The sequence below is a fragment of the Centropristis striata genome, chromosome 3 (assembly GCF_030273125.1).
Source record: "Centropristis striata isolate RG_2023a ecotype Rhode Island chromosome 3, C.striata_1.0, whole genome shotgun sequence".
Taxonomy (NCBI): domain Eukaryota; kingdom Metazoa; phylum Chordata; class Actinopteri; order Perciformes; family Serranidae; genus Centropristis; species Centropristis striata.
In genome coordinates this window covers 26,136,197-26,159,481 of record NC_081519.1, presented here as the reverse complement: position 1 = coordinate 26,159,481, position 23,285 = coordinate 26,136,197, and the positions used below count along the sequence as shown (strand labels likewise).

The 23,285-nt window shown below is 41.9% G+C and overlaps 1 protein-coding gene across 1 annotated transcript in view; it reads right to left on the bottom strand.

Annotated features, from left to right (window-relative positions):
- LOC131968146 (dihydropyridine-sensitive L-type skeletal muscle calcium channel subunit alpha-1-like) overlaps positions 1-23,285 on the bottom strand; it is a 130,099-nt gene that overhangs the window by 13,126 nt on the left and 93,688 nt on the right. Inside the window, exons 34-36 of the mRNA XM_059328889.1 lie at positions 22,704-22,863; positions 12,686-12,813; positions 9,676-9,772 (exon numbers count right to left, since the gene is read on the bottom strand). Of these exons, the coding sequence (XP_059184872.1) occupies positions 9,676-9,772; positions 12,686-12,813; positions 22,704-22,863 (385 nt within the window). The remainder of the gene's footprint in view (positions 1-9,675; positions 9,773-12,685; positions 12,814-22,703; positions 22,864-23,285) is intronic.

The following is a 23,285-nucleotide window of genomic DNA, read 5'->3' as shown; positions in this document are numbered from 1 at the left end:
GCATTAATTGGAGCATTAACTGGGATGTTAGTTTTGGCTAGCAAAAAAACAAGAACAAAATGTATCTTTCTTACCTCAGAAAACTGAGCAGCGACTCCTTGGAGTGTCTGTTAGTCCAACCAAACACTGAACAAGACATTTTTACTGAACAAAACGTTCAATTAAACTGTCATTAAGTGAAAATACAGTGTGAAAGGGTCAAAGTTATGAGACCAAATCAGTAAACGTCCTCGTTTCTATCTATATAAAGTTATATATAACTTTATTGACACGTTTCCATGGATACGCATTGCTCTGCTTCTCTCCTGGTGACGGCTCGCCTTGTCAGTGACCTGTCAATCAAAGCTAGAAACGCCCCAAATCATACGATGCTTTATCTTCTATTTTCTTCTAAATGGGGCCATTATTAGAACTATTGACATCAAATTGTCTTGAAGAAGATTTTTTACTAGCGATTGAGACCATAATGTTGTCCCTGAAAATTTTTTCTGAGGTAATAAATCAAGTGAGAAGTTTTCAAATTTAGCACTGAAATGAATGGGCAGATTTCTTTTGCAGCCAAACTTAGCACCTCCTACTGGATTTTTCGGTGAATTGCAGGCTTTATGCACTTCCTGGTGGCCTCCATGCTCAGGCACGGAGATTGCCGCCTGGGTGCAACGCTACAGGTAACCCACGGTATGGGCCGTACCTCGACTTTTTGGGCCATGGTTTACAATACATGTTTAACTTTTTTACTCCCAAAATGATCTCTTTATTTTGCTTGTCAGCAAAAACTGCATTTCGCAGTAAACAAATTCCAGTATCACTGGTGTACTGAATAATATAACTCTCCACAGAATAGAGAGCCACATGATTACATCACTGTTTATGCCTGTATATGTCTCCGCCCTCTCTGCAAGTAAATAACGGCAGACAGACTACATCGTCTCTTTACTAATGTTGCTCCTGGCTTTATAAGCCTTCATTGGCATCCAAACACGACATGTACAACACATCTGTGCTGCTCACCTTGATGCTATGGACGGCGATTACATTCTAATGAACACTGAACGTAAGATGTTAACGCTAGCCCACTTATCCATATTAATCACATTGCAGTTAAAAAAATCAATTGAATGAATGATACACATTTTATTTAGTCTCTCTTAACGGCAGTGAGAGATTGGTTCGGTATTTTACCATGTACTGTTGCATCCCTAGTTAGGGCCACGGGGCAATCGCACCGAGCACTATTGTTATACTGTGGATTTTTTCTTCTTCCTCTTCCGGACGCAATTTCGTCCCGCTACTAGTCCTACAACTTATACAAATTATATATCAAACCGTGCGGTTTGATCGGGATTGGTGTGCTTTTACTTTTCTCTACAGAATACGAATTTCCAAAATTTTGGGCAATTTTGCATTGAAATGAATGGGATGGCCGAAAAAAAATGAGCAAAAAAGAACAATAATTGGAGATTTTTAAACGTCTACTTCTCCGACATAATTTCACCTAGAGACTCCATTTAAACTTTAAACAGTAGACACAAGTCTTGTGTATTGGTGTATTAATCCACGTTTCGATAGTTTTTTATCAATCCCTGTTCAATGACTATGATAATTTTTGGAGAAATTCTGAGATTATAATGGGTGTGTATTGCACGGAATGTTCATGTCACAGTGTGTGATGTCATCGCTCAGAGTGTAGAGGGACAGAAAAAATTGTCAAAAAATAAATTTGAAAACTGCGCTCCAGGCCGCAAATTCCACTCTACAGAAATAATTTATACATAGAAAACGTAGGAAAATTTGTCTTCTCGCTCACAATCCTCTGATAAAACTGTCAGAGTTATAGTTTGGGCGTAGGACGCACAAATGCGCCACCAACAGCCTCATTGGCTCCCATATTAAAAATGCAGGAAGTTTTCTGAAGAAGGGAGATGTAACAGTTTTTTTAGATTGCTCTAAAAAAGCTATTTTCTCATTTTTTCTTAAAAAAAAAAAAAAAAAACAATATGTAGAGGAAGGAGGAAGAACTCAGGATGCTCAAAGTGAAACTAGAAAAAAAATCCAGAAAAAGATTTTAAAAAATCTAGAATATGATCTATATCAAATATCTAGAAAAGCCAGAAAAAGATCCAGAAATATCTAGAAATGCTTTCGAAAAATCTAGAGAAGGATGAATAAAAATTTAGAAAAGCTCTAGATCTCTAGGTTTTTTTTCAATATCACTTTCTAAAGCTTTTCTAGATATTTCTAGACTTTTTTTCAATTTGTTTCCTTGTTTTTCCTAGAGCTTTTCTAGATTTTTCTTGATTATTTTCTAGATTTTTCTTGATCCTTCTCTAGATTTTTTTGAAAGCATTTCTAGATATTTCTAGATCTTTTTCTGGAGTTTCTAGATTTTTTTTCTAGAATCTAGAAATGCTTTAGAAAAATCTAGAGAAAGATTAAGAAAAATCTAGAAAATAATCTAGAAAGATTTCGAAAAATTAAAAGCATCTAGAAATGCTCTTGTAAAAACTAGAAAAAAATCCAGAAAAAGATTCAATCCATAAAAAACTCTAGAAATATCTAGAAATGCTTTCAAAAACTCTAGAGAAGGATAAAGAAAAATCTAGAAAAGATTTCAAAAAATTAAAAGGATCTAGAAAATGATCTAGAAATGCTCTTGTAAAAACTAGAAAAAAATCCAGAAAAAAATAAAAAAAAAAAATCTAGAATATGATCTAGAAAACAAATATCTTGAAAATCCATAAAAAGATCTAGAAATATCTAGAAATGCTTTCGAAAAAATCTAGAGAAGGATTAAGAAAAATCTAGAAAATAATCAAGAAAAATCTAGAAAAGCTCTAGATCTCAAGCTTTTCTAGATATTTCCAGACTTATTTCTCAATTTGTTTCCTAGTTTTTCCTAGTATGTTCGTGTCACAGTGTGTGACATCATCGCAAGAGTGTAGAGGGAGAGAAAAATTGTCAAAAAATAAATTTGAAAACTGCGCTCAAGGGTGCAAAATTTCCACTCTACAGAAATAATTTATACATAGAAACATAGGAAAATTTGTCTTCTCACTCACAATCCTCTTGTAAAGCTGTGTTACGTCCCAAAATTGAGGTTCGGGAGTAACCATTGATGTTGTATATTAAAGAAACAAGGGAAAACCAGGCAAGTTGAGTTATAGAAAAATAGGATTTATTTATATACGGCGAACACAAAACTACTATCCAACGGACAGCGACAATAACCTAAATGCCTTCACACTAAAACACTCTGAGGACACAAACCAAAGATATAAGGACCAACTGGGTTCTCCTTCCCCAGCTTCCAGGCAGCACTCAGGCGTTTCACCTAAAACAGCCAACACTTCCACAATCACAGCGCAGCAATGGCCCACCAGCCGCGTCTGCTTCAGGATTCAGTCTATTTAACACCTAATTAGCAATAGATCATTGGTGCGGCTGGAAACACAGCAACTGGGAGGAGCAGGAGGCGGACCTATAAAGAAGCAAGAAAACAAAAGAAAAAACAAACACAACATACCTCCAACCGTAACACTTCCCCCCATAAAACTAAACTACTAGATAATATTCTGTTTTTTTTTTTTTTGTAGTTTTTACACTCAGGTATACAGAATATTAACATTACCAAAAACACAACTGTTACACAACACTAGTTTCACCCTTTACTTTCAGACTTAAAGTTCTCTATAGCTCACCAGTTTTTTGTTTAACAATACCCTCACCCACGAGAAAGCGCGTCCGCCACGATGTTGTCTGCTCCCTTCTTGTGTTTGATCTCCAGGTTGTAACTCTGCACCAACAGAGCCCAACGCATCAACCTCTGGTTGTGGTTATACATCTGGGACAAAAATACAAGAGGATTATGATCTGTATACACTGTGACCAACGAGGTGCTGGAACCCACACAGACCTCAAAGTGTTGGAGGGCCAGCAACATGGCCAACGTCTCTTTCTCAATAGTAGAGTAGTTTAACTGATGACGCTTAAATTTGGTTGAGAAGTAGCACACCGGGTGACTAACATTCCCCCCACCATCTTGCAACAATACTGCACCAGCCCCAGTAGCACTGGCATCCACTTCCAGCTTGAAAGGGATGGTAAAGTTGGGTGCTGCAAGAACAGGAGCACTGCAAAGGAGAGACTTAGCAGCCTCAAATGCATGCTGACAATCCTCATTCCACACAAAAGGAACAGATGGGCTACACAGCTTAGTCAGGGGGGCAACCACTACTGAAAAATTCTTACAGAAACATCTATAATATCCAGTCATGCCAAGAAAACGACGCAGCTCACGTCTGGTGGTCGGGACTGGATAACATATTATTGCCGCAACTTTGGCCTCAACCGGGCGAACCTGCCCATGCCCAACCTGTTTCCCCAAATAAGTAACGGTAGCCTTACCGAACTCGCACTTGGCCAGATTAAGGGTTAGCGACGCCTTAGAAAGTCGCTCAAACACTGTGGTCAAAGTGGCAATGTGGTCTTCCCAACTATCTGAGAACACAACAACATCATCAAGATACACCTTGCATTGAGGAACATCCCCTAGCACAATCTGCAAAAGACGCTGAAAAGTAGCTGGGGCATTTTTCAGACCAAATGGCATAACCGTGTACTGGAGGAAGTGATCAGGAGTAACAAAAGCTGAGATTTCAGAGGCTCTGGATGTTAAAGGTACCTGCCAGTAACCCTTTAGCAGGTCAAGTTTAGAAATATAGGCTGCAGGGCCAATGCTATCTATGCAGTCCTCCATGCGAGGTAGAGGAAAAGAGTCCGGCATTAACCTAAATTAAGTAAAGTTACTGCATTAACCTTTCGAAAATCTGTACAGAAACGTGGAGTACCATCAGATTTTGGAGCCAATAAGCAAGGGGACTATGACTACATTTTGCTAGGCCATTTTCCAACAGGTACTCTGCCTCACGCTTCATCATCTGACGTTTTTCTAGAGGACAACGATAGGCGTGCTGCTTAATGGGACGAGCAGAACCAACTTCAATATCATGCTCTAACACATTAGTGCGTGAAGGCACGTCGCCAAACAACCTAGGATGAGACTGTAGTAACTTAACTACATCGTTTCTTTTACTTACATGGAGGTAGGACAAATGTGCATCAATGTCAGACTAAATTACAGAGTTTAGCAGCCTACCACACTGTAGATCAGCTAGTCTGAGACCATCATCATGTGCACTTCCAACACACACCATGGACGCAGAAGTCTTAACAGGAGTGGCAATCTCCGGAGCCAGTTTTGGCCTCTCCTGGACAACGTCTCTGGAATGATAAGACTTCAGCATGTTAATATGACACAGCTGAACTTTTTGCCTGCGCTCAGGGGTGCTGATAACATAGTCTGTGTCGGATACCTTGTTTTTCACCACATATGGACCAGAAAAACGAGCTGCAAGAGCAGAGCCAGGCAGTGGTAGCAAGACCAACACTTGGTCACCAGGCTGAAACTGCCTCTCAACTGCTTTTCTGTCATACCACCTTTTCATATTTCCTTGGGACAAAGAGAGAGCTTCCCTTGCCAAGGAAGTAGCACGATGCAGACGCTCCTTACACTGTGACACAAAATCCAACACATTAGTCTTACACGAACTTGACATGAACTGCTCTTTCAACACTTTTAGGGGACCACGAACATTGTGACCAAACACGAGCTCGGCTGGGCTAAACCCAAGAGACTCCTGTTTCGCGTCCCTGATGGCAAAAAGGACAAATGGCACGCCCTCATCCCAATCTCTCTCTGTATCATAGCAGTATTTCCTCAACATGGATTTTAGAGTCTGATGCCACCGCTCAAGTGCACCTTGGGACTCTGGGTGATAAGCACTGGACACAGAGTGAGTGACACCTAGAGACTGTACTGTCTGCCTAAATGTCTTCGACAGAAAATTGGAACCTTGGTCAGTTTGCACAACTTTGGCCTTTACTACACACTTTACTGACCTCATCCACTGCAACAGTACAACACTTATTCAAGGACTTATCCTCTCTCTGAGCTTTAATCAGCTCCTCACGAGTTAGCTGTACTGACGCCAAAGGAGCAGTAGTAGGCACTGTAGTCTCAACAGGCAGTGATGACGAGCAACCTCCCGTCTCACCAACAGGGGGCAACCTGTCTTCAGAAAGAACAGCCGCAAAAACAGAGTCAGACAGGTCAACCTCATGGTCACTTAGCTGCTTCTTGGCTTGAGCTCGGGTCAGCACACTGACGGAGAAAATCTCAGGGTGACTGTCAAACAGCTTGTCTTGTGCACCATCAGGAAGAGGAACATCCACCACTTCAGGTGTAGGATACACTTTTCCACCTGCAATGTCGTTCCCCATTATAAAATCGACACCATCGATAGGAAAACGAGTCAGAACAGCCACAGGAAAACAACCAGAAACCAGATCGGACTTAATGTGTACTCGATGAAGAGGAGCGGGCACGAAACCCATCCCAATACCTCTAACAATCGTACTTCTCCCGCAGGCAGACTCAGAACACCACGGCAACACTTTCGAAAGGACAAAGGACTGAGAGCCACCCGAATCCCTTAGCACAGTGACCGGGCGTAGGTCTTCAGCCTGGCCTGTGAGTGAAATAAAAGCAGTGGAGATGAAAGGTTTGAAACACTCATCTGGCTGGCTTAGAGCAGAGAGATTCCCACCTAGGGATACAGTTTTTATTAACCCCACACCCTTCGGCTGCTTTCTTTTAAGGACAACACAGTCTGCAACGAGATGGCCCAATTTGTGACAATAGAAACATTTTCGTGCTGCTTTGGCTGGTGTAGACTCTGGTTTTGAAGTAACCATTTCAGTAGCACTTACCACTGGCACGTTAGGTCTACGTGAGACAACACGAGAGGAAAAAGAGCTTTCCCTGTTAAAAACACCCTTGTGTGTCAGTGCAAACTCGTCAGCTAGTGTCGCGGCCTGCTGCAGGGACGTTACCTTTTGCTCATTTAAGTACACAACGGTACGCTCTGGCACACAGTTCTTAAATTCTTCGAGCAACATCAACTCTCTCAAAGTGGCTAGGTCATCAACCTGACAAGCAGAACACCAGCGATCGAAAAGCATGCCCTTCTCCCTGGCAAAATCAGCATAAGTCTGGGTGGGCATTTTCTTCAGGGCACGGAAACGCTGTCTGTAAGCCTCAGGTACCAGTTCATACACACGCAAAATTGCACTTTTTACATGCTCATACTCAAGGCTGTCCTCTATTGACAGAGAGGAACAAGCCTCCTGAGCCTTACCTGTCAATCTACACTGCAACATGATTGCCCACACATCCTTAGGCCAACCAAGAGCAACAGCGATGCGTTCAAATGCAACAAAGTAACTTTCCACCTCCGCCTCGCGGAACACAGGCACAAGTGAAATATACTTACTGACATCAAACGCCAGAGGCTCTGACTGAGACCGCACATTATCAGACACGCTGGACACCACGTTCACTTTCTGAAGCTCCAGCTGCTTCATTCTGATGGCTGTGTCAGCCTCCAGCCTCTTTAGCTCTAGCTCCCTACGAAGCTCAAACTCACGCTCATGTTCACGATCCTCTCTCTCCATCTGGAGACGAGCCAAACGCATCTTTAATCGGGCGTCAATTTTAGAATTAACTGAGGACTCAACAGACAAAGGGTCAAAACGCGGCAACGTAAACGGCTTACCTTCCACACCCGGAGTTAGGGTAGTCAACTGCGGCTCGGTCGCTCCTCCCACCGGAGCATCAGACCGGCTCTCACCTGGGGACACGGCTGTCAAAACCCCGGCCGATAGACCCGGCAACATAGGATCCACTGACACGTTTAAAATCCCCTTCACAACCAACCCATCCAGCACAGCCGCTTTGAGCTCCTTTTTAGCAAGTGAACTCACCACTGGGATGCCGTAACACTTAGCAATATCACATAAATCACACTTTCGACAGTTGTCAAGCTGCTCTAAAGATGGATCAGCCACAAATTTACCTAAATCACATGCTGCCATACTTACTCGAATTGTCGGCCGAAGACACAACAACCGTAGCTTGAACACACAGTGCTACAACGTAACATGCGCTATGCGCTACGACCGGCTACCAACAAATCACGACACAACACACAGCCACTACGCCGTCAAAAACAAACAAACAAACCCACGCATCCACCAGTGCCGAACGGCACAGTATTAACTTCGGATGTTTACACAAACAGTCCAACCTTACAAACACACTCCTCAGTGCCTACCTAACCAAAAACTTTACCTGTGTATCTTCTGGAGCGTGCCGGGCTCGGGGCGACTTGAAAGGCGGAACATCAGCGGCGTGAGCCCTGAAGCGCCTACCCCCAATGGAGATGTTAAATCCCCGCCCAGGATTTACTCCGAAAATAATAAAGGAAAAATAATAAACGAGCACCCGACGGAAAGACTGAAAACAGCCTAGCTGGGAACTCCCCTGTCTAAACTGAAGGAGCAGTTTAATCAGATTAAGGCTTGGACAAAAAACAACCGAAACAAATACTTACCAGAACACTGAGATGCGACTATCAATATATATATAGATATATTTTTTCAAACTCCACAAATTACCAACTTCTCTCTTACTTTTTTTAATAAAGTATTATCCCGGACGAGCCCCCAAATATGTTACGTCCCAAAATTGAGGTTCGGGAGTAACTATTGATGTTGTATATTAAAGAAACAAGGGAAAACCAGGCAAGTTGAGTTATAGAAAAATAGGATTTATTTATATACGGCGAACACAAAACTACTATCCAACGGACAGCGACAATAACCTAAATGCCTTCACACTAAAACACTCTGAGGACACAAACCAAAGATATAAGGACCAACTGGGTTCTCCTTCCCCAGCTTCCAGGCAGCACTCAGGCGTTTCACCTAAAACAGCCAACACTTCCACAATCACAGCGCAACAATGGCCCACCAGCCGCGTCTGCTTCAGGATTCAGTCTATTTAACACCTAATTAGCAATAGATCATTGGTGCAGCTGGAAACACAGCAACTGGGAGGAGCAGGAGGCGGACCTATAAAGAAGCAAGAAAACAAAAGAAAAAACAAACACAACATACCTCCAACCGTAACAAGCTGTTAGAGTTATAGTTTGGGCGTAGGACGCACAGACGCGCCACCAACACACACCAACAGCCTCATTGGCTCCCATATTAAAAACGCAGGAAGATTTCTGAAAAAGGGAGATGTAACAGCTTTTTTAGATCGCTCTAACAAAGCTATTTTTTCATTTAAAAAAACAAAAAAAACAACATATGTAGACGTTCAGGAAAAACCTTTCTGTTTGAGGCCATCTCTGTCCTGTTCGGCATTTCATCATAGTGGACACACACCAGCAGTAGCCCCCGTGGCCCTTTCAGAATTTCCCCTGAGGAAATTTTCTAGTTAATACTGCTATATTAATACATGAAAATGTGTGAAAATGGGGTTGGCTATCGATCAGGAAGAGGAAAAAAACCTTGTAGGATAACTTAGGTGTGAAAAATGAGTTGGAATTGACAGATGAATTAATCTGAATCAAGGGGTACTTGTCTCTATGCATGCACATGAATCTGCACCTCTATGTGTGCACATGTGTGTACACCCCCATAACTCCACAACAAACACAACAAAAATTCACCACCTCTGGGATGCCACGTTGCATCAGACGATGTTCTCACCTTGCAGGCGATACGATGAGGGCAAAACTTGCCAAAACCCAGAGGAGGAGGTATTCTTCGTAGGAGTGTCACCACATCAAGGTGCTTAATACGTCCCCTATAAAATGGAATACAAAATGAGGGATTTTATTTTGACACACACGCACACAGACAAAGAGTATTTCTTAAATTAAATTAAAAAAATCAAGATACACATTGGGCTTTTTTCTGCAATCTCTAAATTTTGTAAAGAGAGACAAGCATACTATCCAATCTGGGGGTCAGTGTCGTCAGATCCCTCTCGCTCCCCTACAGTCCAAATATGGTCTGCTCCCCGTTTCCGAAAACAAGATGGCGACACACGTAAAGAACGATGGCGATGAAGTGTAACGCCGAACTTGGAGCTTCAAACCAGATTCCAAACGCAAAAAAAACCAAAACTTGAAACAGACTCTAGACCTTTTATTTGCTCCTTGTAAATGAAATAACGATGGAATAACACACACCTGGCCATGGAACAGCTGAGCAGCCAATTGTCCAACTGCTTTTAGTCCCTTAAAAAGGTGGAGGGCACATATAAAATGTGTTATGATTCTGACACCGTTCACCTGATTTTGGTGTTAATACCATCAAATTGAAGCTGAAAGTCTGCACTTAAAGCACATATTAATTGTTTCATTTCAAATCCATTGTGGTGGTGTACAGAGCTGAAATTCTGGAAATTATGTCAATGTCCAAATGTTATGGACCTGACTGAATGCCTCTTGGGGGATTTTCATTCCCCAATTTTTCGTTTTACTATTGGGACACCAACATTCCATCCATTCTCGTCCGCTTATCAGGGGCCGGGTTGCGGGTGCAGCAGGTTAAGCAGGGCATTCCAGATGTCCCTCTCCCCAGCCACAATGTCCAGCTCCTCCTGGGGGACCCCGAGGCGTTCCCAGGCCAGGAGAGAGATATAATCCCTCCACTGTGTTCTGGGTCTTCCCCGGGGCCTCCTACCAGTTGGACGTGCCCGGAACACCTCTAACAGGACGCGCCCAGGAGGATCCTTACCAGATGCCCAAACCACCTCAGCTGGCTCCTTTCGAAGCGAAGGAGCAGCAGCTCTACTCCTTCCGGATGTCTGAGCTCACCCTATCTCTAAGGCTGAGCCCAGCCATCCTACGGAGGAAACTCATTTCAGCCGCTTGTATCCGCGATCTCGTCCTTTCAGTCACTACCCAAAGCTCATGACCATAGGTGAGGGTTGGAACGTAGATGGACCGGTAAATCGAGAGCTTTACATTCAGGCTCAGCTCCTTCTTCACCACGACGGTCCAGTACAACGGCCACATCACTGCTGATGCCGCACCAAACTGCCTATCCATCTCACGCTCCGTTTTACCCTCACTGCTGAACAAAACCCCGAGATACTTGAACTCCTTCGCTTGAGACTCCAGAGCTTCTGTTAAAAAATGATACATGTTATTATGGAAGTTTCAAAAATTAGTTATTCGCTGTAAAACACACTTAAATTGGCACACTTCCATTAACAGACAAACAAATAAAGAAAGGGAAAGAAATCACTATGGTGCTTCAATTGAACTCAAATTAACATTTTTCCTGCATATAAGGTAGTTTCTGGTGCCCCTTTCTCAAATACTTGAGAAATGTTACAATACATTCCGCACTAAACGTACAATACTAAGCTTTTAGATATTCCAATTTTGGAGAGATAAGGTGTGGCACAATGTTTTTGTTTTCTTTTGTGTGTATGTGCTTGTTTTTAAGTGCAGAAGTATAAAACTGATGTCCTGTTGGCCATCTATATCATTATGTTCTTCTGCTTCCCACTTTACTATCTGCTCTGCTGATATATCTTTGTTCCTTGATGGTCTGTTATAAAATGCAATTGCCTTTGTATTCGATACACAGGTTGTATTATAGATAAACACATAAAACATGATTCACAATATAATTTTTTTTTTTGTTTAAGTAAAGCACTACAAACAATTTTCAAAGTGGTTTTGTTGGTTTGATGTCAGACTGTGTAGATCAAATCATTATTGATACTCAAAAAAATAAAAAAACCTTTGTATTTGTATTAGTATGGTTTAATTGATTTTTAAGTGCATTTTCTTTTTCTCTGATTGCTCTGTAGTTAATGGCTGTAAAGTTTCATGTGGCAGTGATTATCCTCGAGGTCACAGCAGCTCATTTTCTTTTTTCTTTTACATTTTATCAGTAGAAACAAATAGTACGGCACAGATGGTTCAAAGTTGGAAAAAAAAGTGTTTCCATTTTTCCACACACCCAGATTCCCATAAAGTTCAATTAAGAATAAACTGCAGTACAGCATCTCCCCAGCCTGTTCTCCCCTCAAAAACCTCAATAGATACGAGTTATATTTACGTATTACACCATTCCGGTGCAATGCTTCCGGCGCTATCTTGGCGGGGAATCAAAGTAAAAATGGCGGATTCCTTGCAGTAGGTTGGATGTTGGGGTGGTGGACTTTCACCCAGGTGAGTGGGGGGCGTGCCCCGTGTGCAATCGAAAGTAAAAGATTTTTAACTTAAGTCACGTAAATTGATTTTTTGAACATAAATTGTGTTTTTTCTTACATAACTTGCGGTAGTCATTCGTACTGACACACAACCTCTTCTGTCGTTTAGGTTGGAGAACTAGCTGGGTTAATAAGAGACAGCAGAAGGACAGAGCTAAGGTAGCAGTAAAATAGCTTTAGTCTCATTCAAGGGGTAACACTGACAGATTACTAAAATACGAAATAAAAGGTTGCCATTTCTTTGCAAAGTTAGCATTGCAACATATGAGTGCATACAAGAAAGATATGGTTTTGCCTTAAACTGCATGTTATCAGCGGGCATGAACGTAAAGAGGAGATTTTTCAGGTACGTATAGAACCCATTTTCATGCTGATATATTGAAGTTAGAGGCAAACCCAGAATTGGTTCCAGCAACAGGTCTCTCTCTCTCTCAAGATAAACACTCCTGTTAGAACCACAGACATACAAACACAAACACTTACATGGCCTCAGGATCATATTCTGCCCAGATTTTCTTGAACTCATCCAAGTGCTGGGGGCCAAGGATGGACCAATCACGTGTCAAGTAGTCAAAGTTATCCATGATGACAGCCACAAATAGGTTGATGATCTGTGAAGGATATAGGCAATATGACTTTACTGTATGTTGTTATGTGAGCATTAGTATGACTTGACACCAAAGTGGTTCAAGAAATATCACTTGACATGTTTCTTTTTAAAAAAAAAAAAGAATTCTTTCGCAGGGCAGACACATTGAGACAGACAATCACGCTCTCATTCACTCCTACGGGCAATTTAGAGTCACCAATTAAACCTAACTGCATATTTTTGGACTGTGGGAGGAAACAGGAGTACCCTGTGAGAACCCACGCTGACACGGGGAGAATATGCAAACTCCACACAGAAGAGCTACAGGCCGGAATCAAACCAGCGACCCTCTTGCTGAGAGGCAAGAGGGTCGCTGGATCTTATCTCAGTAGGTATATAGGAAACGTTGTAAGCTAGTGGCGAGGAGATTCGCCTAGCTTCTAACTGCCTAAATCCGAGCACCTATCCTGCTTAATCTAGTATAGGACCTGTTGAATAACCCTAGATCACAGAAACCACGCTAGCCGCGCCCGTTTAATGGCACCTCTCCTCTTACTGATCTATGCACTTGGTGAATTGCTAGGTTAGTTTAGTGGCTAGGAATACAAGCCCCAAGGATAAGTTTAATTTCTTTGGCTAGAGTAATCAATAAGAACCTTGTTTTAACACACAACCTTTTAATTAGAAATCTTCAAAGATTTAATGTCCACTACTTCACTTTAAGTGCAATTGAGAATTTATTGATAATATAGCAAAGTGCAAGCACACAGCATATAATGATTCAAAAATCAATTACAGATATAATATTCAGAAACCTCAACAATAAGATGATTATTGTTTGATTTGTCTTATGCTATAACCTAACCTTCCTGTGTTAAATGAAGCTTTAGCTGGTAATTGTAATCCATCAAATTTGGAGAGGAAAACGGGAAAGTTGCCTGGCCAAGCAACTTAAAACGCACTGTCCGAACTTCAGCCTTCAGCCGAGGCTCTCCACTTTGTCCAAAGTCGGAGTAATCCTTAACCGAAACTGTAATCCAGAAAACAGTGAGAACTCAGAAGGAAAAATCCATTAATCCATTTCGACTGGTGTTGGAATGGTCATCCTCCAAAAACTCATCTCTTGTCCTCACTAGTCAAAATTGGAAATCTTCTTTCTTGATGTAAACGTCCTTAATTCGTCTTCTTCTTTAGTTGTAAAATCCAAGTTCCTACCACCGATGTGGTCGTTCAGAAGTAGTCCTTAGATCCAAAGAGAGAGTCTTGCAGCTCCTCGCGAAGGATAACCTCGATCCTCTTCGTGTTGCAACTTTTATACTCATGCCGCTTCCAGTTCCAGAACTTTCTTCATTGGCACTCCTGACCAGTCAATCTCATTGGTTAAATCCTCTTTTCTAACTTTAACTTCACTGCTGCTGGTCAGATTTCCTTTAGACCGTTCCTCCCAACTTCTCTTACTCACGTCTTCCCGATGTTGGGAAGGGGTAACTCGTCAGAGTGAGTGGATTCAGCCATGGAGGTGGAAGTGTTCATGTTGTCATATCTCACTGGGCGGATTCAAACACGGAGGTGGAAGCGTATATATCTCGCACCAGCAGGGAACTGTTTAATTCCCCTTCATGGAGGCTCAAGAATCCCTCCAGGTAATTCTCGCTGTACCATACTTGACCTTCGGTCTGGGCTCCTGTGTTCGTAGTGGTAGGCTCCAGTGGTGTTAAGCCAGTTCTAGAAACAGGATCCATCCTTGGACCTACGTCGATGATTCTTCCATCCAGAATTCCATACCATCTTGGCTTTTGCATATAATTCCAAACACTTTTCAGCGGGTACCATGGGCATGCAGACGTAATCAAAAGCGGTGACAACTCCTGTAGCGGCATGGAACTGGAAGCACTTGTGGTAGCATGGGGTGCACCACAGTGCTGAGGCGACCTCCCAAAGGTGGTCAGCTACTTCCACTGTGGTCCCTCACTGGATGCAGCTTACTTCTTCCTAGATGATAAGGCAACATAGTTTCTTTAATTACTTAATTCAGCAGTTACACAGCGTTAGCAAGCGATGATTCTGTTTTGGTCTCTTCTCTCAAGGGGCCTCTGGCCGCACGCTCCTAAGGTTGTGAAGCCAGCCATGGCGACTGGAAGGCTAGCATAGGAGTTTGCCCTTGACTGGAACCAGTTCTGAACATTGGGAAGCAGGCAGCATAGGTCATGAACCACGCCGCAATGAGCTCGTGGTCAATAATTCCATACCAATTGAGGATACTAAGGGCGAACCAAGCTAGGCACCATGCAATCAATGCACGCAGCTTTAGTCCCCAACGCGCTCTGGATCGTTCCTGCAGCGTGCTCGTGAGGGAAGTCACGTAGGTAATCATAGCTGTTATTATCATGGCTTCGCACACCGCCACCGCTGGTGGGGCGTAGAAAATCTTGGCAAAATCAAGAACCATCCATAACGTCAGGGTGGCTCCGAAGGCGCAACTCGGACGATCAGTTTTAAGGGTAATTCTTCCCATTATGTAGGTAACAAACAGAGACAAAGCCACCGTGCGAGTCTGGTTGTAGACGGTAAAGACGATCAGCTTGATACATCAATGGAACAAGGTGACGAGTCTCATCAGTTGGTCCAGAGGCCACGGTCCGGTACAGCAGTACACAAGCCAGATTGCCAAAAAGATGGTAAATTCTACTGTACTCACTTCAGCCAGGGTTGTTGCAGTGGGTGTTGTGCCGTTGTCTATGTTGTTAGCCATGTCTACAGTGTTCTCTCAAACTTCTTACTCAAAAATAATTACTAACTAACGCTGCTGTTCTTCTGTTGTTGCTGCTGCTTCGCCAAAAATCAGGAACCAGACTGACCAGGGTGCGGCCGCGCCTGGTGCTTTATACTTCCTCTTGTTCCTCCCCTTCCAGGAGGAGTGGTTTCTTAGCTCCTTTCTTCGATGCTGCTTTGCTCCTCCTTCTGGCACGTACAGCTGAGGTGACTCCACCTTTGACAATTACGTACGCAATTACTCCAACAATGATGATTCCCAGTATCATCAAAAGATAAGGCCATAATTTGTGGAAAAGGTCAGCTATCCACCCTTCCACCACCTCAACTCCTGCAGTTATCACTTTGAATCACCTTGAAGGGTGATTCCAGCCCTTTCATACCACGTGCATTCATGTGACAGTTTGCCACTGCCACAATGCAACCAGCGTTCTTCTAGGGAATGACAGGTACAGTTGTTGTAGAGGCGATTTGGGCCCAACCACTCGTAGTCAGTGATTTCTTCTCCGGCACACAGGCTTCTCCTAAAAGCATGTCCCTCTGCCAGGAAAATGGTTGGCTCAGCGACAAACGGTACTATCTGTCCATTAATTTTTTTCCTCTTGGTCATGCCATGTCCAGAATGCCTCTAGCACATCCAACTCTGTCCCACCCGGCGCGTCTTGGTTTTGAGGACTCTTTGTTCAACTAAGGCTTTGTAGATGGGTGACTGGTATTTATTTGCTGGGTCCAACCCTCTCCACGCCCACGTATGGATATCGACTGTCAATTTCTGCTGTTGTGGGAGGGGTCCTTCAAAGATCTGGAAGGGGTTTACCCGGTAGTTCAGGAGCCTGCTGGCCCTCTGGAACTCTGCGTAGTCATTGTAGTAGTCAGTGAACAATGGTTGACTCGCTTTGCCTAATTCTTGGCCTCGTTCAATTAATAGTTTGTCTGCCTTTAGCAGACGTGAATCCTCGCCTCGTTTCCTTCTCCCTTGCAGCATGCCTCTCCGATGGTCTGAGGTTAGGTCATAGGTAATAGTTTTCTATTAACATTTTGTCTCGCCTCGTTTGTAGGCCAGGGTACGCCGGTACATGGTTGGGCTGGTGGTCCAGATCATCATTTCTCCCATCCATATGTCAACATAATGTCCTTGTATCAGGTCTTCATAATTAGGTCCCCATCTCATCTTGAACGTGAATCCCTTGAATTGTACATAGGCAACGTTGAAGATCACAGGAAAATTTAAGGGAACTTGCATAGGTTTACCCATCTTCTCGTTGCGGCGGTACCCGTTCCTAAGTGGCCTGCGGACACTGGACGGCCGTTAATCTTTCTTGGTTATGCCTGGATCTGTAAGGTCCAGACTCCTTTCGACCTCCCAGGTAGAGTAGAATTACCCCTTAGCATCCAGGCAGTAACCATCCTCATCATAATCCTTCTGTGGCCAATCTAGGGGGATTATTTCTCCTCAGGTTCGTAAGAAGGGTGGTCCCAAAACACTTCCTGGGCCATTCGTGGTTTTCTGATCTATTATTACTTCTCCTTTAAACAGTACTTTGATGGGCTGACGGTGGCCCGGAGCGTCCGAAGTTGCCATTTTTAGTGTTTCTTCGGCGGGTCCTTTCCGGCCCCTTCTTTACCTCCGAATGGACGCTTGAAAAGTGCCTTCAGTCTTTTGGCTGCGCCTCTTTTCCTCGGGCTTGGTGCTGGTGCAACCGGCTCAACTTCTTTGTCATGCAGGACAGTAATGTCAGCTCCGACAGAGTAGATTCCCTTGTATGGAACTACTACCATGCAAACTGTAATTTTGACTTTTTGTACTTGATCCGTCCTCCAAGGCGTGTCTGTTCTACTGGCCACTCCCCCTGGTATTTGCAGTATTCCTTTTTTAGTCTCCGACCTTGCGAAGGCGTTGTCATGGGCTCTGGTCCCCGGTTCCACCCTTCATTTCTAGCTGTATGTGAAAGGGCTCTGAGTGGGTCTAGGAACCTCCTCACCTGCCATCCCTTCGCACAGCCAACGTGCATCAATCTTCCACTCCTCAGCATTAATCCACAGTCACTGCAAGGCTGGAGATGCTCTCCATCCCATTGGCAACATTCCTCCGAGATTTTTCAGTGGAGATCTTTCAGAGGGAAAGAGATGTTGAAAGGATTTAAATGCAGCAAGCATTACTGTTGATTATTGAATGGGACTTTGTCTATGCGTGGATCAAAAGGACTGATTCAGGGAAAAAAGGGATACATAGTGGGAATATCTGATCAGACCTCTTTATTTATTTTTATTTAAAGCTATTAAGAACCGACTGGGAGTGGTCAGGTAATTTTGAGTTGCACTTATCTAGACACTAAGGAACACCGTGAGCTGGGTTCAGTTTTAAGTCTAGGAAGGGGCCCTCACTTAGAGATGAGGATTTCCCCTTCACCCACCAACGGGGATTTGGGGAGGAAGGAGCGACATCCCCACTTTTTGAAGTTATTTTTCCGGATTTCTATTATGTTAATTGTTCGTGTGTGTAGTTCAGAACTGTTTGGGAGTGCATTTTCTGGTGGTGGGGCAGTCCGTGGCCTAGAGGTTAGGAATCGGGCTTGTAACTGGAGAGTCGCCGGTTTGAATCCCGGTACTGACAGGTCTAGGACTGAAGTGCCCTTGAGCAAGGCACCTAACCCCCCTGCACAGCTCCCCGGGCGCAGTAATGTGCTGCCCACTGCTCCTTGCATGGTGTGTTCACTTGTGTGTAAAAAAGGATGGGTTAAATGCAGAGGTTGAATTTCCCATTGTGGGATTAATAAAGTAATCTTCTCTTCTTGTAGCAGAATATAATGTTGTCTAACAATGTCAAAATAATGTCGCTGATTGTAAATGGCCTGAACATACCAAAGAAAAAAGAGAGGGTTATGACAAAACTGAAGAAGGAAAAAGCTCAAATCATATTTTTACAAGAGACCCATTTAACACAGTCAGAACATGATAAACTTAAAAGATACGGATATAGGAATCTATATTATAGAAGGATGTAGAAGAGGGGTTGTAACTTTAATAGCAAACATGATTCAATTTGATTGTGAGAAGGAACTCAAAGATGGGGAGGGAAGATACATTATAGTAAAGGGTAGATTAGAAAACAAACCAGTAACATTGATAAATATATATGCACCTCCTGAGAGCGATAAAAAATTATTCAAATCCTTGTTTGATGTGATAGCTGTTGAAGCAGAGGGAATTTTAATATGTGGGGGAGATTTGAATGTTGTTATGAATCACAATATGGACACGACAAGTCTAAAAAGGAATAAAGGGCAGTTAACAAGATTTATAAACCTATCACTGGAAGAGATGGGCATGGTAGATGTATGGAGAAATCTACATCCTCTGGATAGGGACTTCACTCACTACTCAGCTGCACATAAAGTTCATTCACCGATAGATTACTCCCTGGTGAATCAGAGTGACAGATTCAGAGTGGAGGAATGTGAGATCGGGGCGGCAGATGTGCCAGACCATAACCCTCTCTACTTGAAGATTAACATAAACACCAGGAAAAGACGTACAGTGTGGAGACTCAATGTAGGAATATTGAATAATGAACAAAGAAAAGATAAAGTGAAAACAGAATTGAAAAGATATATTGAGGAAAACAACAATGGAGAGGTGGATCCAACAATATTGTGGGATGCCATGAAGGCTGTCATTAGGGGAAAACTGATAGCGGAAACAGCACATGTGAAAATAATTAAATTAGAGGCATACAAAAAATATACAGAGGATCTTAGGGAATCGGAACAGGAATATCATGAAACAAATGATGTGAAAATGTATCAACAGATCAAGACATTGAAAACAAAGATAAATTACTTGTTACTGGAGGAAGTTGAAAAAAAGAATACGTTTCTGAAGCAGAACTATTATGAAGCAGGCTCGAAGGTTACTAAATTGCTAGCGAAACAAATACGAAAACAGCAAGTGCTAGGCAACATATGTAAAATTAGAGATCCAAATACAAATGAGATAACCCACAACCCAGACGAGATAGAGAAAATCTTTCACAGATACTATGAGGAACTATATACACAGCCCGACTCCACGGATGAAGAGGAAATGAGAGTGTTTCTAAATTCATTGGACATGCCATAGATTGGTAATATTCAAAATGATAGATTAACGGCCGATATTACCAAGGAAGAAGTAGCTGATGCAATAAGTGCGTTGAAAAATAATAAATCTCCGGGTAGTGATGTCTACCCTGCAGAGTGGTATAAAATGTTTAAGGACGAGCTCACACCACTGCTCTTGGCTTCTTTTAATTGGACACTTAAAAATAACAAAATGCCACCATCTTGGGCTGAAGCGATCATCACAGTCATCCACAAACAAGGGAGAGACAAAGAGCACTGTGCAAACTACAGACCAATCTTATTATTAAATGTGGATTATAAAATATACACAACAATTATTTCAAAACGATTGAATACTTTTATAACAGAAATCATAGAGGAAGATCAAACAGGATTTATAGGTGGACGGCAAACGCAAGACAATGTCAGAAGAACTTTGCATATTGTAGATGAAGCACAACAGAAAAAAACAAAGTACTATGTTAGTAAGCATCGATGCAGAGAAAGCGTATCAAGTGTTAGAACGATTTGGATTTAACCACGCATCAGTGCAATGCATAAAGACTCTATATCAACAGCCCAACGCCAGAATTAAGACAAATGGAAGTCTGACTGACAAAATTAATTTGCAGAGGTCTACTAGACAGGGTTGTTGCCTGTCACCCACTTTGTTCGCTCTTTTCGTGGAACCGTTGGCACAAGCAGTTCGTCAGAATGAAGAACTGGAGGGTGTAATGGTGAACGGAACAGAACATAAAATAGCACTTTTTGCTGATGATGTCATAGCCTTCTTAGGGCAGCCGAACAGATCACTCCCGGTACTGATGAAACTTTTAGAAACCTACAGACACCTCTCAGGATATAAAATGAATATTTCGAAAACACAGATATTACCACTTAACTACACTCCATCAAAAGAAATCCAGGATTCATATCATTTTAATTGGAACCTAAAGAAAATAAAATATCTGGGGGTCTTCATTACTAAAGGATTGTCGAAATTATATGAAGAAAACTACGATAAAACAAATCAGGAGATACAAAAAGATATTGGAAGATAGGCCACGCTGCCGCTAGATTTTAATTCGAGGATTGAAATAATCAAAATTAATGTGCTGCCTACTACTCTATTTATTCAATTCTCTACCTGTAGAGGTCCCACAAACCCAGTTTGTGACCTGGAACAGAACAATATCAAGGTTTATTTGGGCAGGTAAAAAACCTAGAATTAGGTTTGAAACTCTCCAGCTACCGAAAGAAAGAGGGGGAATGGGTCTACCAAGACTGAAGGAATACTACTTTGCAGCCCAGCTGAGATATTTACTCTGTTGGTGTAAACCAGAATACATGGCAAAGTGGAAAGAAATGGAAAAAGAGTTCGGAGGATACCCAATTCAGAATGTGATCGGAGATAAGGAAACATACAATAAAATTACAAATAAAATTGACTCAATTACTCTATTCGCTCTGGAATTATGGTACAGAATAATTAAAAACTATGGGATAAACAAGGATCTTCATCTGTTAAAGTGGGTTGCACCTGATAGTAATTTCAAACTTGCCAGGTATGACAAGGGATTCAAGCAGTGGGAAATTAAGGGAATTACAGCTTGGTGCACTCTAGAGAAAGATGGGGAGCTGGAGAGTTTTCATAACATGAGAGACAAATATGATCTGGGTGAACACGAATTCTACAGATACTTACAGCTTAGAGATTATTACAGGAAGGAGATCAAGATGGATCCCTCCATGGAAGTGAATGGTGTGATACAGTGATTAGCACTTACAGGGGCACCAAAATTAGAATAATATCATCACTCTACCAAAAATTGACAACAAACAAGAATACAACTGATTATATAAAAGAAAAGTGGGAGTCAGAGCTTAATATAAGAATCTCGGATGAAGACTGGCTAAACATGTGGAAAATGCATCAAACATCCACCAATTCACGGATATGGAGGGAGTTCTCTTGGAAAAACCTGATTAGATTCTTTATAACGCCCAAAGTCAAGAGTAAATATTTGAGTGTGAATCTATCCTGCTGGAGAGAATGTGAGCTCAGACCATGCACATGTATTTTGGAAATGTGATAAGGTACAACTGTTTTGGAAGATGATACATAAAACTTTGAAAGAGGTGCTGAGATATGGGATCCCTATGTGTTGTAAGTTACTCTATTTATGTAATTTTACAGAGGAAAATGTGTATGCAGGGGATAGGTACCTGGCAAAAATACTGTTAATAGCTGGTAAAAAAGCTATCACGAGGAAATGGGGTTGATTGGATCCTCCAAATCGGGAACAATGGATAGAGATCACAGAGGAAATCTATATAATGGAAAAACTGACACATCGCTTAAGACTGCAGGAAACGCAGTTTCAGACAAATGGCTGAAATGGACATATTTCAGGACCTGGAACAGCGACAAAGACTGGTGAAAGATCATTAGATACAGAGGACGAGACAGAGATCTAATGAGTGACCAAGAAGGAATGTGATTCCCAACAGGACTTTAATTTGTTTTCTTATGTGGATGTTATGTTTGTGTATTGTGAAGTTATGTTTTTGTGTGTTGTTGGATGAAAAATTAATAAAAACCAAAGTGAAAAGTAAAGTCACTTAAATAAATTCACAAGTGCTTATCAGAATAATAATAATAATAATAATAATAATAATATATTTATTTGTCATTGTAACAGGTACAACTAAATTAAGTGAATTCCTTGTTCAGTGCAAAAGTAGCAATAAATAAGTAAAAAGGCATTATGGACATAAAAAAGTGCATAAAAACCTCATACCCCACGCATATCCCACCCATACACATCCACCTTCATAAAATGTGCTTGACGTCCCACTCAATAGTGTTACTTTCAATTATTATTATTATTATTATTATTATTATTATTATTATTATTATAATGATAGTTCTGCCTTTAAATATTGAGAAATATGTACATCTGTCTGCAACAGCTGACAAGTGAAACATGTTAGAATGTTCTTTAATGTGTGTTGAGAGTGTGAATGTGTATTGTTTTACCAGAAAGGCACAGAGCATGTAGAAGCTCATGAAGTAGATGATGGCGAAGTTGGATCCACAGGTATACTCTTCCCCAGGAAGGTAGTCCGACTTTGGGTCACACTTTTTTCCATACATGCAGGCCAACATCACTGCATGCCATGCCTCCCCTGTAGCACATCTGTTCAACAAAAATATCAAAATGTTTCCAATTATTTACACTGAAAAGCCACTATGTCACTTCTCCATTACTGGCATTGCTTTCTTGTCAACTGTTTACTTTAGGGAAGCAATATCATTTTGTTCTACCAAGTGATTAGCATCTGACAAATGGCTGTTCTGATTTTCTTTTCAGTAAAACTAAGCAAGAATTAAACATTTGCAAGGAGCATTCATGTCATTTGAATGAATCCCATTATACAGTTTTCATGATGATTTTGGTGGATATTGTTTCAGTAACAAAAAGTCAAAACAGAACAAAGCCAAATTTCAGTACAAAACCGGCTGTGGACGTTGCCCATGTCACAGAGATCAGTTGTTTTGCATCTTCCACCCAAAGAGTGTGTCCACATTGACATTTACAGGAAATATTAAGTTATACAA